Here is an 18518-nt window from a genome sequence, read left to right on the forward strand (position 1 = left end):
TGAAGCACTAGGCCAGGGGAGGGAGAATACCTCAGTAACAACTAAGGTGTGATGGTGGGTATACTGTATGTAGTGAAGCACTAGGCCAGGGGAGGGAGAATACCTCAGTAACAGCTAAGGTGTGATGGTGGGTATACTGTATGTAGTGAAGCACTAGGCCAGGGGAGGGAGAATACCTCAGTAACAACTAAGGTGTGATGGTAGGTATACTGTATGTAGTGAAGCACTAGGCCAGGAGAGGGAGAATACCTCAGTAACAGCTAAGGTGTGATGGTAGGTCTATGTAGTGAAGCACTAGGCCAGGAGAGGGAGAATACCTCAGTAACAGCTAAGGTGTGATGGTGGGTCTATGTAGTGAAGCACTAGGCCAGGAGAGGGAGAATACCTCAGTAACAGCTAAGGTGTGATGGTGGGTATACTGTATGTAGTGAAGCACTAGGCCAGGGGAGGGAGAATACCTCAGTAACAACTAAGGTGTGATGGTAGGTATACTGTATGTAGTGAAGCACTAGGCCAGGAGAGGGAGAATACCTCAGTAACAGCCAAGGTGTGATGGTAGGTCTATGTAGTGAAGCACTAGGCCAGGAGAGGGAGAATACCTCAGTAACAGCTAAGGTGTGATGGTGGGTCTATGTAGTGAAGCACTAGGCCAGGAGAGGGAGAATACCTCAGTAACAGCTAAGGTGTGATGGTGGGTATACTGTATGTAGTGAAGCACTAGGCCAGGAGAGGGAGAATACCTCAGTAACAGCTAAGGTGTGATGGTAGGTCTACTGTATGTAGTGAAGCACTAGGCCAGGGGAGGGAGAATACCTCAGTAACAACTAAGGTGTGATGGTGGGTATACTGTATGTAGTGAAGCACTAGGCCAGGGGAGGGAGAATACCTCAGTAACAACTAAGGTGTGATGGTGGGTATACTGTATGTAGTGAAGCACTAGGCCAGGGGAGGGAGAATACCTCAGTAACAGCTAAGGTGTGATGGTGGGTATACTGTATGTAGTGTAGCACTAGGCCAGGGGAGGGAGAATACCTCAGTAACAACTAAGGTGTGATGGTGGGTATACTGTATGTAGTGAAGCACTAGGCCAGGAGAGGGAGAATACCTCAGTAACAACTAAGGTGTGATGGTGGGTATACTGTATGTAGTGAAGCACTAGGCCAGGGGAGGGAGAATACCTCAGTAACAACTAAGGTGTGATGGTGGGTATACTGTATGTAGTGAAGCACCAGAGCAGGAGAGGGAGAATACCTCAGTAACAGCTAAAGTGTAATGGTAGGTCTACTGTATGTAGTGAAGCACTAGGCCAGGAGAGGGAGAATACCTCAGTAACAACTAAAGTGTAATGGTAGGTCTACTGTATGTAGTGAAGCACTAGGCCAGGAGAGGGAGAATACCTCAGTAACAACTAAAGTGTAATGGTAGGTCTACTGTATGTAGTGAAGCACCAGAGCAGGAGAGGGAGAATACCTCAGTAACAACTAAAGTAAGGCAGAAAATCAGAAGTACGATCAGATATAATCTGATGTAGTTATGTTACTGTCTGGAATCAGTGACGACAGAATTAGGAAGACTTGAGAGGCTTTGGGATTGAACATGTTGACCGTGCAGGAATGTGTAGATGCCCACAGCTACTGAATGGTACATGGTATAGACAGTGACTTAGCCTACAACTCAGAGGGAAAAATGATGTGAGTAAGCATGGTTCTATACTGAGAAGGAGCACAGACATCACTCATAGACATTGTCGTCCGCTGGCTGGTGTCTTTTTGCCTTCTGGTATACAAACAAGCAGCCGAGACATTTGTCAATCAAACCGAGCTGACGCTATGGCCTTCCTGGGCTAAAAGTGATCATTTCCAAATACCCTATGCGAAAGACGAAGTGTAATATACATTTGTTTCATACTATATGCATGATACACCATTGTCTGTATAGGCCTATATGAGTTATTTTTTCCATTCATGACACTGTTGTCAGATTCTTCTCATTCCTCTCTACCTGAGACATCTTTAAATTCCAGACCTTATCTTCAAGAGAAATACCAAGGGGATTGTTCTATCACTGTATCCCTCCTCCTCCTTCTCCTCTCTCTTTCTCTCTCCATCTTCATCCTTTTCTCCGGGCGGGAGGTGGAAGGAATGTGTCAGGCCCTTTGCCCTCTCACGCTCCATGTTTTCCGAGAGGATTAACCCGAAGATGAATGTGTATTGCGAGCTTCTTTCTGTATTCCGTCTCTTACCCGGAGTGCTGATGTCTCACCTGGAGAGAACGCTCTGAGTTAAACGGCGGTCATCCTGATTGGACATGATGCCTTCATCACAAAAGCATCTAGGATGGCCAGTCACCGCAGTGTCATATCTTTCTTCCTTACACCTAGCCAATGGTTGATGGTGTTACTAATTGTGCACTGTAGTAATGTCTGATAACAATGTTGAGCATTGCTCATTGGCTACCTTGTGTCCAGCCTCTACCTTACGCAGCTTATCTACTGTGAAGGTGACTTGTTTATAGGGGATCTACAGACCTTTCAATATCAGATAATGCCACTCTGGATCAGTCTCACTCTGCCAAATCTGAACCATTAACCTCAGAGAAACATACTTCAAGTGATCTTAGAGCAGTCTTTCTTCCTGCAACTCTACCAGACTGCTTGGCCCAGGTTCAAAACACAACTGGATCAGGCCCTGTAGGGATCAGTGGAAACACATTTGTTTCAAATCTCTTCTCCTAACGTTTGGTGTAGAGCAGTAAATAAAGATAAACTCTCTTGGAAGGGTTCAGAGTGCCTGTCTCTGTCTGATGGGCTTACAGTGTTGTTCGATGGTGCAACAGGCTCTCTAAGCACAGTTCTAGGACCAACTGAGCTAAAGTCCCCCCAACATGGCCTGCTAACTTAAACCATTAAGGGAGAAAGACGCAAAACTGACCATGACTAGGGGGAACTTATCCTAGTCTGTAAGGGCTTCTACTGGTTTAGGAGAGAGCTATTCCTGAGGTTACTGTCTGTAAATTCCTGGCAATAGACATATCACTCTCTGAGATGTCCCATTGATAGACTGATAGACCCATTTAGGCCTAGAGGAGGAGGGATCCTTTCTATCAGACTGGTAGAATGATAGAGTAATCTAGGCCTAGATCGCGGAGGGATCCACTGGACAGACTGATAGAGTGATAGAGACATGTACTGATGGAGGGATGAAGGGATGGATCCATGGTACTAACAGACTGATAGACAGACAGGTCAGATCGATGTCTCTTCCTGAGCATTGCTTGCTTGTGCATTCCTGGTGGTGGTGGTTGGACCGCGGAGAGGGCTGGTCTCTCTGGGTCAGCCCATATAGGGCTTGTCTGTCTGTGCCGGGCAGGAATGTTAGATGGGAGCAGCGTTCCTGTAATGGGAAGCATTCTAAGGGGATTTATCCACGGAATGTCAAACTCAATGCCACAGAATATCAAACTTCGGAATGCTGTTTACAACGTAAATCTGCATCAGATAGACACCTGCCCCGAGAATCTCTTTCCCTCTATCCCTCCATCTGTCTCCATTCCCCCCTCCATCCACCCTGACCATCTCTTTCTCCATCCATCCTTTTTGAGTCTCGCTCTTTCCCTGATCCCTCCCTCCTTCCACCCACAACATCTCCATCCCCCTCTCACTTTATCCATCCCTCCCTCCCCCCTCTCTCCATCCTTCTTGCTGTATCCCCGATCTCTCTCTTCCCTTCCCTACCCTGCATCCCTCCCTCCAGTCCTAATCACCTGATCCTTGATAGACAGTAGCCCATCATTTTCCCAGACCTCTTCTCTGGCCATGCCTCTTTTCTTCCAATGTAGTCATTGCTTTTATTAAAAAGGAAAACACTGAGAGTGAGGGGCAGATACAAATTGACACAGAAGTCAGTAGCCTAAAAAGCTACTTTTGTAATCTTTTTTGGTGGGGGAAACATTTTCATATTCAGAGATATGTGCAACTCAAAAAAATTATTTCAAAGCTGGAGAGACAGTCTGGTTCAATCATGGTCATGTAAGTAGGGCCTAGGCCTATTTGACATACTGTATTGACCCAGGTCAGACCAAGATCCAGAATAGAATGATTATGGAGAGAATGTATTTTCCCACTCTCAGTCATTACCTGCCAGACTGTTTCTTCTCTCTGTTAAGGGAGACACCTGTAGTGGGTATCCCTCACGTCTCTGGCACATCCATCAGGTCAAAACTCTAGTTATAACCCCCCTGGCAGACACACACACAGTCTGAGGTTTCTCCAGAGTCCAGTGCCATGTGTGAGTAGGCCTATGCTAACTGAGTTATGTTGATATTATTCAGGAGTTTTGACCTGTCTCCTGACTGCCCATGTCCCTTCACTTTGATGGACGCTCTGGTTTTCATCATAACAACTTACAACAGAGGAGGGAGGTAAAAAGGTGAATTGTCATAGTTGTGGACTTTTCCAATGGGTCTTGGGGTACAAAAATAAGTATACGAAAATATCTTCACAAAAGTAGAACTCTTTGTACAAGCATAATTAATCAGAGACGATTAAAAAAAAGCAGACCCCAATGTGTGACGTTTCTCACAAAACGGAAGTGACGTTTTTGTGTATGCACTGTTGTCGATTTTGTTCTGCTAGCTAATGCTTTGGAAAACAGTAAGGAGCACGCTACTTTGTGATATCTGAATTGTTTTTCTTCGTAAACAGTTATGTTTCGGTTACATTTCGTGTTAATTATGGGCACACATCTCCTGTTACATTCCTAAAACGTTTGTTTGGCTTATTATTCAAGATGGTAGTGTGAGCTAGTTAGCTATGCTAGCAGTTGTGCTTGCAAATAAGCTATCTTATTTCGATTTTTTTTAAAGATTTTTAAAAAGGTATCTTATTTCGAACGTCTAAGTAAGATGGCTAACTTCAAGGTGTGCAAACATTTGTAAACACAAAAACGAAGCTATGACCCTGTGTTTTCTCCCCTAGGTGACAAAGGCTATCTTCTAGTGCGCTGTACAAGCTAACAACATGGTAAGTTGCCAGGCCACATCAAAATGTGTTAAACACACTAGTAGCTAACATTGGTGTCCTTGTAAAATTAGCTCTTTTAGGATTTGTCCACCACTGGTGGCACCAGGTTTCCTCAGTGAGGAAGACCCACTGGAGTGGCAGGTAGCCTTGCGGTTAAGAGCGTTGGGCCAGCAACCGAAAGATCGCTGTTTCGAATCCCTGAGCCGGCAAGGTGGGAAAATCTGCCGTTCTGTCCTTGAGCAAGGCAGTTAACCCCCAACAACAACTGCTCATCGGGCGCCGTGACGAGGATGTCGATTTAAAGGCAGCACCTATCTGATTCAGAAAGGTTGGGTTAAATGCCGGAGTTGTACAACTGACTAGTTATTCCCCCCCTTATCCATGTAGAGAAAAGCTGGTGCCACCAGTGGTGGACAAAAGAGCACATTTTCCAAAGACACTGTTAGCTACTAGTGTGTTGAATACTGACTAGGTGTTCCCCCTTTCCCTTATCCATGTAAGAAAACCAAATATGTTACTGTAACGTAACAATGTTCACACTTTCCTCCTTTTCCATGTCTCCTTTCTCAGGGTGAGAGGAAAGGACAAAACCATTACTACCCTCCGGACTTCGACCCACAGAAGGTAAATATGACTACTGACCATCATCACATATAATAATAGATGCGCGGTAGGTTAATGGAGTTAAGAAATCATTCTACACATGAGCCGCTTTAACTCTTTTCCCCCCTTCCACCCCCCCCCCTCCCCCATTTCTCCCCCCTCCCTCTCTCTAGCATGGCTCCCTCAATGGTTACCATGGAACCCATGCTCTACGTGAGAGGGCCAGGAAACTGTCCCAGGGTATCCTCATCATCCGGTCAGTAACACAAACACACACATCAAATTTAGTAGTTTGATGGGTTACAGGAAACTGACTCTTGTCTATGTATTTTCACAGGTTTGAGATGCCCTATAATATCTGGTGTGATGGCTGCAAGAATCACATCGGCATGGGTAAGCTCGCTCTCTCTCTTCTATTCTCAGTTTTTCAGCATGTTGCTATACGTTTTCCTTTTTCAGAAATATAATTAATTACAGCCATTTCTTATCATACATTTGTGTCACTCAGGTGTACGTTATAATGCTGAGAAGAAGAAAGTGGGGAACTACTACACCACGCCAATCTACAGGTAAGACCAGACACATCTCAATCACACACACACACACACTGAAGGCCAATACATACATCTGTGTGTGTTTACCTGTGTGCTCCTCTTCAGGTTCCGGATGAAGTGTCACCTGTGTGTGAACTACATTGAGATGCAGACAGACCCGGCCACCTGTGATTACGTCATCGTGTGTGGTGCGCAGCGGAAGGAAGAAAGATGGGACATGGCTGACAATGAACAGATCCTCACTACAGGTAAGTCATTTCTCCTCGTTGACCTTACATTCTGTTAGGTGTGTGTGTGAGAGGAAGGATGAAGTATGGCCGTCAACGAACATTCTCATCCCTGGCAACTAATGACATTTGACCTCTCAGCGACCTTTTAGTGACCTCTTATTCTTTAATACGTCAAACCCCAAAACAGAATGGACTCCAATTCTCTTCCAACAATGGCACTATTGATATCAGTTCATTTATTCCTCCATTCATGTGTCTTGTCTTTCTTAGGCCTCATTGTCTTCCCTTTCTCTCTCATGTGCTCTCTTCTTTTCTCACCTACCCCACTTATTTCCCTCTCTCCACCACCCCCTACCCCCCCTCCTTTCCCATCCCTGCTCCCTCTGGTTGTCTCCCCAGAGCGTAGTGAGAAGGAGAAGTTAGAGACAGACCCCATGTATAAGCTGGACCACGGTGGTAAGGACAAGGAGAAACTGAGGAAGGCTCTTCCCTCTCTGTCTGAGCTACAGGATCACCAGGCTGGATGGAAGGACGACTTCATACTCAACAGCAAGCTCCGCAGGAAGTTCAGGGTAAATGCACTGCACTGTATTCAGATCATAACTGTTTATTTATTTTATTTAACCAGGTAGGCTCGTTGAGAACAAGTTCTCATTTACAACAGCGACCTGGCCAAGATAAAGCAAAGCAGTGCGACATTAACAACAACACAGAGTTACACATGGAATAAACAAGCGTACAGTCAATAACACAATAGGAAAAAAATGAAAGTCTATATACAGTGTGTGCAAATGGCGTGAGGAGGTAAGGCAATAAATAGGCCATAGTAGCGAAGTAATTACAATTTACAATGCACTCGAGGCCACATTTAGATTCTCTACCCTTCTCCTGAAGTGTACACTTGTTCACCTCCCTCTAGTCTAGCCCATGCCTACACCAATCCAATGCTTTTGCATTTGTGGGGGTAGTGAACGAGTGCACACTTCAGTAGGAAAGAGAGAGAATTGGGATTCACCCATGGAATTACTCGGACTCTTTGTCAAATAGTCTTTCCTTGATTCCTCGTATCCTATGTCCTTGCCTCCTTAACACGCTTTGGAGTAGTAGGTCAGTGTGGAGGGACCTTGGAGGTTTTTCCTCCAGTATGGATTAAAAGGCGGCGAGGATGTGAGAAGCCCCTTGTAAAAGAGATGTAGCTCAATGGGACTGGTGTAAATGGATAGCATGTACGTTGTGTGGATAGGTGTAGGTCTGTCTTTAGGGCTGCTGACTTAACTGTTCATCTCCACTGATCTAATACGCAGACTGAGAAGAAAGTGATGGCGGAGGAGGAGGAGAAAGACAACGCCGTGAGAAAGAGAACAAATCTGTCCATCCCTCTGCTGCCTGAGAAAGAGGAAGACAAGAAACTAGCAGCACTGCTCACCTACACAGCTCCTGACTGTAAGTGGGCATGTACACCACACACACACACACACACACACACACACACACACACACACACACACACACACACACACACACACACACACACACACACACACAGAGAGAATAATAATGCGCTCTAAACCAGACTCTCTCAATCACACACTGTTCATACACACTATAACACAGGCAAGCGCACACAAACTGCACACACACAAACTGCGCACACACAAACTACACACACACACACTACTTTTTCATAAAAGAACACCATGCCTCCTGTACTCCTCCCCTTCCTCTAGCCTACGATGACAGGCAGAACTACAAGCGAAAGGAGATCTCTAGCCGCTCCTGGTTCAGTTCCCCCACTCTGCCACCAGGTAGCGCTGCAGGCAGCCTACTCCACAAGCTGGGCCTACAGGGGAAAGGTGCTGCTGTGGCCAAAGCCCTGGGTCCCCAAGCCTCCTCCCCTAACCCACACAGTCTCATAAGGAGGTATGTCAATGAATGGGTGAATTAGAATTTCCCCATTAGCTGACGACGACAGATAATCTTCCTTGGGCCCAACACACAACTAAATAGACTTCACAGTCAAGACTTTACAGTTTACATGAATGTTAGTGGATCTATCAACATCATAAAGTATGAATCAGTTTTCCCTTCTAGATCATAATGAATAAGATTACATGGACAGGAGGGACCTGACCCTAGATCAGTACTCAGAAATGCTTTTGAAAACAGGCCCAGTAATGTTCATGTAACCTAAGCCACCGTTTTGTTGTGCTAACCTGTTGCAGTGGGTTCACCATATTTGCTACACAGTTGATTGATAGTGTGTGTGTGGTTATTCACAGGAGGACCGAGGGCTCTGGGAGCAAACCAGAGGCCTGCGCTACAGTCACACGCAGGAAATCAGACCCAGGAACCAATGATCTAGGAAACAGTCTCTCGCCGGAGGGGAAGGAGTTAGACGTTGCACAAACACAAAGGATTGGGGGTACAGATTTGGGAGTTGCACAGCCCGAGCACGGACAGGAAATGGTTGAAACTCACATGAGATCTCTGGAGATGCAGATTCTTAACACCACCACAGAAGAAGAGGACAGAGGACGATCGAAAGGAGAGGATTGTGGGACAGTGCTGGAGGACCATGACAGTAGTTGCTCTGGGGTGTTGAGGACGTCACTGGTTGCAGACTACAGTGACTCCGACTCAGACCCCGGGGTGTAGGGTGAAGTTTCCCGTAGACACTGATCTTGAGTCAGTTTTGACTTTCCTCCACTAATGGTTAAGGTTGGGGGAGGGGAATCTGTACCTACGGTAAACATCACCCTGAAGCCAGACCTAGGAGTATGAGGATGGACTGTTGACTTTGTGTTAGAGAAACAAGACTTTTAGCCTGGTTAAAACAGACTGAATGCTGAGCTCAATATGCTTGGAAAGTGATGTCATTGAACCCCCTGCAGTGTTTGCTAGCAAAAGAGATTTTGCGGTGGCTAATTAACAGTACATTTGTGAATTGTTTTGCCCCATAGTTAGCTGAAATGATAAGCTAGCCTGCTAGAATTGTTTAGTTAGCAATCGCTGCTACACTATTCTGCTAGGTACAGTAGCGCTTCTGTTTCAATAGAATGTATTCAAAATGACTAGGTTGTCTCCAGTTTGGCTTATATTTTCCCATTGTGATGCGCATCCATGTGTACCCACTTTCTATGTGTATTTAAACAATGGTGAGCCCTGCATTCAGTCTGGTGTAAACAGGCTACAAGTCAGTGTGCTCTATGGCCAAAATGTGTGTGACTGGGACTGAAGGTACAGTATGTATTAACAACACAAAGTGTGTGACAACAGAATTGTTTCACCATAAATAACCATGGACGAGAAGTTATTTTCCAGTTTTATTGATTTGTGTAAAGTTGTGTATTATACAGATTGGCGTGATTATGCGAATGTCATTGAAGACCGTTGTCCTCTGATATGTAGTGTATGTCCACGCTGCTCCTGGAAATACACGTACATTTCATTTAATCTGATAAATATTCGGTCCTTTACGGGTCTCGCTGTAAATCAATGTCGCTTTTGTATTTTCTTTATAGAAACTATAAGCCATGATCAAGATAACTTAGACAATAATGCGCAGCCGTGGATCCCAGTGATGTATGATTCATATTGGAAATATCAAATGTTCTCTGTCTTTGCTACACACACACACCACACACACACACACACACAGAGGAGGCATACTTTTTGGGGTATGTTACAGGATTACAAAAGCAACTGACCTCTTCGCATATGTGAAGCTTAGCTGCATTTGGTTAGCAATTGTATTCACCAACTTAAAAAAGGGATGGGTATTGCTTGAATATAGTCTGCCAAAATAGCACAGTCTTTGGGGGCTGGGCTCTGGGGGGGGGGGGGGTTGTCTCTGTGTGAAAGAGTTCTGTCCCCAGTGTCATGAGAGTTTAGTTCCATACACTCTCAGAATGGCGGCGGGAACACTGCTCCACATTTTGTTGCTCTGCGTTTTCTGTAGCTGTTGCGCCCAAATATTCAACAACCCACACCGAGAACGGTAAGTTTTCCTTTCTCATCTTTTCATTTTGCTGCCGTAGAGCGTACTAAGTTTTTGCTCTCTACTAAAAGCGCTATTTCTTAAACTTGACTGCTGACAGACACGATTTCTTGGGGATGTATATTACACAGTGGGCTAATCAAAATACTAAAATAGTTATTTTTTACTTGCTTCTGGGCTGTTTTAAACTGTACTCCATGACTTATACATTTTTAACAGATGTATTTCTCAACTTCTTAGGATGCGACTGGGTTCATGGAGTCGCCGCCAGTAGGGTCTATGATTATTATCTCTAAAATTCATATTCTATTGATTCTAATTCAGCCCAAATCTAAATATTCACTATATTCCTAATTCACAATAACACGTAACTGCAATATGTAATCATAATGATCAATAATGTATTATTAGTAATATCAGTCTAAGAACAATTGCAGTTCTCTGAAATGTATACAACACTCAATGTGCCCATTCAGATTTGAATATATGGACCAAGACATGTATTTTGGTCTTCATCAGTAAGTATAGAATCTTCTCTACCTTGTTGAACCTCCATGTTGCACTACCAAATGTTGGCATTAAAGGAAAAAACAAAGCTTCATTTATTTTACAGTAAAAGAAATCCAAAAGACCACACCAGTCTGGAACCAAGGTAGTGTTTCCAAAAGTATCCAGATAAACACAGAAGGCACTCCTTTCAGTTACTGAAATACTACTCTGCTGTATGCATGTCTAAGCTTGTCAAATGGGTAATATTTTAAAAGAGAAAAGTTAACTTCTCACTCTCTCTTCCTCTCCCTCCTCAATCCTCTCCCTGTTCTCCCTCTCATCCCTTCTCCTCTCTCTTGTCCCCCCTCCCTCATCTCCTCTCTTCCCCCCCTCCCATCCCTCGCCTCAGGTTCATCCTCCTAGCCCCTAACATTCTGAGAACAGACAGTGAGGAGTCTATCTATTAGAGTCCCATGGCCTCGACAGCCCTGTCACCGTCACTATAACAGTCCATAACTACCCGGAGAGGAGGTACCAGCTCCTGCAGGACACTGTCACACTCGGCCCGGCGAACAGCTACCACACCCTCAAGATCATAAAGGTGATTCGGTTCAATTCACTACACCCTCAAGATCATACAGGTGATTCCTTTAGATTCAGTTCAATTCACCACACCCTCAAGATCATACAGGTGATTCCTTTAGATTCAGTTCAATTCACCACAGCCTCAAGACCATACAGGTGATTCCATTAGATTCAGTTCAATTCACCACACCCTCAAGATCATACAGGTGATTCCTTTAGATTCAGTTCAATTCACCACAGCCTCAAGACCATACAGGTGATTCCTTTAGATTCAGTTCAATTCACCACACCCTCAAGATCATACAGGTGATTCCATTAGATTCAGTTCAATTCCCCACAGCCTCAAGACCATACAGGTGATTAAGACTTGTCATGAGTATGTACGTCCCCCTTATAATGCCTTATTATACTGTCTTAATGATCCAGAATAAATAACTGCCATTTTGACTGAACCTCCAAGACATTATAAAGGCTAATATCTGCTTATAAAATCCTTCCCCTCCCAGCTCCCTTCAGAGCATCTGGACAAGGGGAATGAGGAGTCCTCCAGGAACCAGTATGTGTATGTGAAAGCAGAGTTTGGGGGCTACCACGTAGCTGAACAGGTGGTCATGGTCTCCTTCCACTCTGGATACATCTTCATCCAGACAGACAAGCCCCTCTACACACCTGGAGACACTGGTGAGGGGGATGAGGGAGGGAGAGAGAGAGAGAGAGGGAGAGAGAAAGTGTTCTCAATGACATGTTAGGTTCATGTGAATGATGAAAGGCGTCTCTTTATTTGTCTGTCTGATCTCTCCCCTGCTCTCTGTCTCTCTCTTTGCAGTACTATACAGGGCCTTTGTGTCTACACCTCCCTTCCAGGCCTTCAACAGCTCCATCACTATTGAATTCCAGGTAGCTAAAAGTTCATCACATGCCCATTAGCCTACATGTCTTAAATTATATAAAGTAACACTTCATTATGTTTTAGAAATAGAATATTGCATACGATTTAAGGTGTGTGTGTGTGTGTGTGTGTGTGTGTGTGTGTGTGTGTGTGTGTGTGTGTGTGTGTGTGTGTGTGTGTGTGTGTCAGTCAGAATTCAGACGGCGTCGTAGTGAAACAGATCTCCAGGACCAGAGCCAATAATGGAATCTTTGCTGATACTCACGTTCTACCTGACATAGTCAAGTAAGTCAAGAACATCATGAAGTTTCTAGACTGGTATGAGGATTCTAGCCTGGTTTTCAAATATGTAACACTTTGCTTTATAAATCATTATGCCGCCTGGTCATAATGCTCTATGAATGTGTTTGGAATACTGTATGAAGAGGATGTTCATACAAAGTGTTACCACTATCCTACTGCCATTTACTAATGCTAATACATATGTGTGTGTTTGTGTGTCTGTCATAGTGAGGGAACGTGGAAGATCATTGCAAAATTTGACAACTGGCAACAGAACAAATTCAGTAGTGAGTTTGAGGTGAAGAAATACGGTAGGTGGAAGAGCTATGTAAATATGTGTGTGCGTGCACGTGCCTGTATGTCATTCAATGTGGTTCCCTCCATATTCTTATCCATATTATTAATCGTTGAGCTAAAGCCTGGGCAGAAGCTTGGGGAGCTAACACAATGCTCTGTTGCAGTGCTGCCTGCTTTCAATGTCACACTGACTCCCAAGAAACCCTTCCTCAGTCTGGATTGTACTGAGCTGGTGGTGGAGATCACAGCCAGGTTAGTAACACTAATGTAAACCTACTGTATTGCTTATTAATGTGTTATGTATGGCTTATGAAACCCTTATGTAGGTACCCTTCAGACAAAGTGTTACTAATGCCGGGTTCATGACATTTCGGATACTCGGCACCTCGGAGTTAAAATGAACAGAAGTTATTTGCGGAGAGCTTCCTATTGGTTGATTCTGATACTTCCCAAGTGGGAAACTCGGGTATCAGCGTACTACAACGAGTAAGCAAGTCGGAAATGTCAGTTTCCTGACAGGAGGTGAAAGCGGCATTAACACTGTAATAATAGTTGTGATAATGGATAATTGTAAAAAATAGCTCACCCATCATAGAACGACTGTTGACTCTAGCTCTATGGTAACAGCTGCCTGTTTGGTGAGGCCGTTCTAGTAATTGTATTTCTATGGTCACAGCTACCTGTATGGTGAGGCCGTTCTAGTAATTGTATTTCTTTGGTCACAGATACCTGTATGGTGAGGCCGTTCTAGTAATTGTATTTCTTTGGTCACAGATGCCTGTATGGTGAGGCCGTTCTAGTAATTGTATTTCTTTGGTCACAGATACCTGTATGGTGGAGATGTCCAGGGAACGGCCTACGTGATGTTTGGGGTGGAGGTGAACAAGGAGAAGAGGAGGTTACCGTCGGTCAAGCAGGTCACCAACGTGAGTACTGGTAGTACACTACATTATGACGTGCTAGACCCTTTCCACAACTTAAAGTCATACACACCTCACACATCAAAGGAAGATCAATTCAGCGTAAAGTGTAAACATACAACAACAACTGCCATTTTCCTTCCTTCATTTCAGCTGCAGCAAGGCACCGCTACATTGACCATGGCGGAGATCAGGAAGGCCTACCCCGACCTCAGCTCTCTGGTTGGAAGCTCTGTTTACGTCAAGGCCTCAGTGCTGACCAAATCAGGTAAGCTCAATAAAGTTTTATTGAGTTGAATTAAATTACAATGGACCTTCAAATGAAAAAGGTCAGATGCAGGCTATCCAAAACCTGATGACTCACGTTAGCTTCCCAAGCTAATGCCTAGGTTACAACCCAGTCGATCAAACTATGGTAGGATTGATTTAAAACCTTGCTTGAGACCTAAAGACTTGTGGTAGCTCCCCAAGCTAATGCCTAAACTTTGACTCAGCGGGCTAACACAGTCTTGTATCTTTCTACTCCTCTACAGGCAGTGACCTGGTGGAGGCAGAGAAGTCTGATATTAAGATAGTGGAGTCCCCTTACGTCCTCTCCTTCATAGACACACCAAAGTACTACAAGCCTGGCTTGCCCTTCGACATCATGGTATCTCACAACATCGTCTGATAGACAGAAAGGATCAAACTTATTTGAATGAATTATAAGTCGTTGGAGATAAGAGCCATAGAGATGCAATATAATAATATCATTCTGAGATAAGAGAATCTGGTTCAGATCCAGGGATAAAGTGTTTATATCTCTAACAGGTTCCTCTAACTAGCCTTGTTCTACCATCCTCATCTCACAAGCTGACATTCTGTTAATAGAAACGAGAGCGCAGTGGTCAGGATGGTGGATCAGGTTACCTTCTAACGGGTTCTAACGCTGTTCTTCAGATCCAGGTGAGTTTCCAGGATGGTTCCCCGGCTCATAACGTCCCGGTCCAGGTGAGCCACCTGGCCAAACCAATCGCCAGCCACCTTGGCACCATCAGGACCGCCATCAACATGCCTGCTGCGCTATGCCCTCAGATCATCACTGTGAGTACCGCTAACAGGGCTTATAACCAGCTGTAACCTGTTATAACCTGCTATAACCACCCTCACTAGAGCTAATGGTGCTTATAACCAGCTATAAGTGCTTATAACCAGTTATAATAACATGCTTACTGAGATACACCCGCAGACCATCACTGTAAGTACCCCTAACAGGGCTTATAACCAGCTATAACCTGCTATAACCTTCTATAATCACACTCAGTAGAGCTAATGGTGCTTATAATCAAGTATAACCAGCTATATCCACCCTCAGTAATGCCCTAAGCAGTTATAACAACTATCGGTTCTTAGTGTTCATAAGCAAAACTTTGCCTGTTTGTTTCTGTGTACCTGTGTGTGTGGCCATGTATGTGTGTGTGTATCTGTGTATGGCTGTGCGAGCATGTGTGTGTGTCTTTGTTTTCATGTGTGTGTCTGTAAATCCTAAACACACAGGCTGAGACCAAACAGACGGGCCTACAGCCAGAGCAGCAGGCCAGACAGCAGATGACCCTTCACCCCTACACACCCTTTGACCGGCAGAGACAGAACTACCTGTATATCTCCACTGGGACCACCACAGTCTCTCTGGGGCAGAGCCTTGGCCTCAGTCTACACATCAACACTGCTGACAAGGCCCACAGGGAACTCATCACTCACCTCACATACCTGGTGAGTGGATATAGTAGAATGGAGTAGCATACAACTGAATTGAACAGCTGGTGAGTGGATATAGTAGAATGGAGTAGCATACAATTGAATTGAACAGCTGGTGAGTGGATATAGTAGAATGGAGTAGCATACAATTGAATTGAACAGCTGGTGAGTGCAAACTGAAATGGTCCAGATTTTTTACAATCCAAAATGAAGTATTTTCAAGATACCCCTGTATATTTATATTTTCTACCATGTGGTGGTACCGTATATAGCTTACACATTTACATAGTTGTAGCTCTGTCTTCAAAATGTAACTTTGTCTGTCACCAAAGGAAATATTTTGTGAAAAAAATGAAGTGTGTCTGAAACTCCTCCTACAGGTGTTGAACAAGGGCAAAATCATCGTTGCCAAGAGACTAGAGGTCGGAGGTCAGGACATGACCAACGTTCTGTTGACCGTTACCACGGAGATGATGCCCTCATTTCGCGTTGTGGCATTCTACATGCTGCCGTGGGCGGGGACTTCGGAGGTGGTGGCTGATTCTGTGTGGGTGGATGTGGAGTATGCCTGTGTTGGGGCGGTGAGTGGACTGGACAACCCAGGATATGTTTAATGTTCAAATACAACCTTAATTCCTTCCTTGATACCTTCCCTCCTGCTTTGACATAATCACTGATTAGTGTTGATTGTACAGACGAAAGCAAACTGTCATGTTTGGACAAAGTCATATTTTCTTTGTCCTCGCAATCTACTGCAGAGAGAGCCTACAGAGTTCTGTCCTACTATCCAGGTCTCTACCCAAACAATTTGAACTTCTACTTTTAAAAATCCACCTCTCTAAAAACAAGTCTCTCACCGTTGCCGCCTGCTATAGACCACCCTCTGCCCCCAGCTGTGCTCTGGACACCATATGTGAACTGATTGCCCCCCATCTATCTTCAGAGCTCGTGCTGCTAGGTGACCTAAACTGGGACATGCTTAACACCCCAGCCATCCTACAATCTAAGCTTGATGCCCTCAATCTCATACAAAATATCAATGAACCTACCAGGTACCACCCCTACCAGGAGTCTCCCAATCATAAGTTTGAGTAAGACAGACCAGTGGGCTTGTACAGACATCTGTGTTTCTTGGTTTGTAGAACAGTTTAATTTCGTTGTTTGCCATTCCTGTGTTTCCCTCCCCTCCCTTCCATCTCTTCTGCAGGCATGCAGTGCCCAGGGAGGTCCAGAAGGAGGCGCTCTGCTGAGATGTTGCAACGCAGAACTCAACTGGGTCAGTGACAGAAAAAGTGCTATGTTCATTTTTGGTTGATGTATGGAATGATTTATTGACGGATAGGTGGATGGATTGATTGATAGATTGATGGTTCTGAGCTCTCTCCCTACAGAGAACCACTACAGAGAGAAGCTGTTGCATCAGTGTTGTGAGGATGGCCTGAGAGAGATCCCTATGCCTTACTCCTGCACCCGACGCTCCCACATTCTTTTCTTTTTTTCTTTTTTTTTTGTCATTTAGCAGACGCTCTTATCCAGAGCGACTTACAGTAGTGAATGCATACATTTCATACATTTTTTTTCTTTTCGCTCCCTCTACATCACTGAGGGATGGGAATGCATCAAGGCCTTCAGGTACTGAGTTGAGTTCAATTGAGCTGAGCTGAGTTGAGTTGAATTGAGTTGTTGAGCTGTGAAGTGCACTAAACTGAACTGTTTGGCACTTACAGGTACTGCTGCTCCAAGTACAGGGGAGAGGAGTTCGACACCAGACTACCTCCAACCACCCCTCTACCCCCTACCACCCCTCTACCCCCTACTACCCCTCTACCCCCTACCACCCCTCTACCCCCAACCACCCCTCTACCCCCTACCACCCCTCTACCCCTACCACCCCTCTACCCCAACCACCCCTCTACCCCCTACTACCCCTCTACCCCCTACCACCCCTCTACCCCCAACCACCCCTCTACCCCCAACCACCCCTCTACCCCCTACCACCCCTCTACCCCCAACCACCCCTCTACCCCCTACCACCCCTCTACCCCAACCACCCCTCTACCCCCTACTACCCCTCTACCCCCTACCACCCCTCTACCCCCAACCACCCCTCTACCCCCAACCACCCCTCTACCCCCTACCACCCCTCTACCCCCTACCACCCCTCTACCCCCTACCACCCCTCTACCCCAACCACCCCTCTACCCCCTACCACCCCTCTACCCCAACCACCCCTCTACCCCCTACCACCCCTCTACCCCCTACCACCCCTCTACCCCCAACCACCCCTCTACCCCCTACCACCCCTCTACCCCAACCACCCCTCTACCCCCTACCACCCTTATCACCACAGCTCAACTCATTTTCCCCACACAATATGGCAGACAATACTTTGGCGATTATGGGATTTCAAGAGGTAACATTGATGATGATGGACTAGCTGGTTAATGAATTGTTAGGTGTTTGTGGCAGCAGTGTTGTAGTACTCGAACATACATAGTGAGTGTATCAGACTTGTCTCAGTGTCAGGTACATTTTTACTCAGAAACAATGAGGACTCATCGTTTCTTCCCGAGACCAGCTGAAACCAGCGGAGTAAAAAACAAATAATTGTCAGCAGTTAGCGCTAGTGGTGGGAAGTTGGACTCTTTTTACTGACTCTGATCTTTCCCACTCATTCAGTCTTTCTACTAATTTCCTTCATTTGCGTCACTGTTAGAGCCTCACAGTGGAGGTGTCATAATACCCATAAAACCTAGCTGTCAAACAGGGAAATGGTTCCAATCGTTTTTCCACCATTCATTTTTCCCATAGGGGATTTTAGAAACACTTAAAATAAGGGCTGTGTTTCATGTAGGCTTATCCTGGCATGACATTTTGATAACCATGTAAATCTCTCTCGGACAAGGTGACTTTTA

General features: G+C 45.1%; 1 protein-coding gene and 1 pseudogene across 3 annotated transcripts in view; both read left to right on the forward strand.

Annotated features, from left to right (window-relative positions):
* Positions 1 to 4563: 4563 nt before the first annotated feature.
* On the forward strand, positions 4564 to 9716 carry LOC106564447 (putative splicing factor YJU2B). 2 transcript variants are annotated; one of them, XM_014130550.3, is made up of 11 exons: positions 4564 to 4651; positions 4976 to 5020; positions 5591 to 5644; positions 5797 to 5879; positions 5961 to 6016; positions 6132 to 6192; positions 6283 to 6425; positions 6807 to 6979; positions 7712 to 7850; positions 8135 to 8327; positions 8687 to 9716. In XM_014130550.3, exons 2-11 carry the CDS (start codon positions 5018 to 5020, stop codon positions 9060 to 9062), a joined length of 1281 nt encoding a protein of 426 aa, XP_013986025.1. In that variant the 5' UTR covers positions 4564 to 4651; positions 4976 to 5017; the 3' UTR covers positions 9063 to 9716. The 2 variants fall into 2 exon arrangements, with proteins under 2 accessions (XP_013986025.1, XP_013986026.1); XM_014130551.3 differs by having other exon boundaries at positions 4638 to 4875.
* Positions 9717 to 10275: 559 nt separating this feature from the next.
* The window catches only part of LOC145859369 (venom factor-like), a 28771-nt pseudogene continuing 20528 nt past the window's right edge, over positions 10276 to 18518 (forward strand). The window contains exons 1-20 of the transcript XR_014379551.1: positions 10276 to 10404; positions 10645 to 10674; positions 10881 to 10922; positions 11018 to 11056; positions 11303 to 11494; positions 11985 to 12159; positions 12305 to 12375; positions 12561 to 12652; positions 12878 to 12960; positions 13111 to 13198; positions 13770 to 13872; positions 14020 to 14134; positions 14400 to 14515; positions 14806 to 14949; positions 15403 to 15618; positions 15984 to 16188; positions 16811 to 16879; positions 16995 to 17076; positions 17188 to 17235; positions 17331 to 18016. The product of XR_014379551.1 is annotated as a venom factor-like (transcript). The remainder of the gene's footprint in view (positions 10405 to 10644; positions 10675 to 10880; positions 10923 to 11017; positions 11057 to 11302; positions 11495 to 11984; positions 12160 to 12304; positions 12376 to 12560; positions 12653 to 12877; positions 12961 to 13110; positions 13199 to 13769; positions 13873 to 14019; positions 14135 to 14399; positions 14516 to 14805; positions 14950 to 15402; positions 15619 to 15983; positions 16189 to 16810; positions 16880 to 16994; positions 17077 to 17187; positions 17236 to 17330; positions 18017 to 18518) is intronic.

The sequence above is a fragment of the Salmo salar genome, chromosome 12 (genome assembly GCF_965601325.2).
Source record: "Salmo salar chromosome 12, fSalSal1, whole genome shotgun sequence".
Classification (NCBI taxonomy): Eukaryota; Metazoa; Chordata; class Actinopteri; order Salmoniformes; family Salmonidae; genus Salmo; species Salmo salar.

Excerpts from the sequence above, each read along its gene's own strand:
- LOC106564447 (XM_014130550.3), top strand. Across the intron at positions 7,851-8,134 it reads CACCTACACAGCTCCTGACT|CCTACGATGACAGGCAGAAC; the intron begins GTAAGTGGGCAT and ends CCCTTCCTCTAG. Across the intron at positions 8,328-8,686 it reads CCACACAGTCTCATAAGGAG|GAGGACCGAGGGCTCTGGGA; the intron begins GTATGTCAATGA and ends GGTTATTCACAG.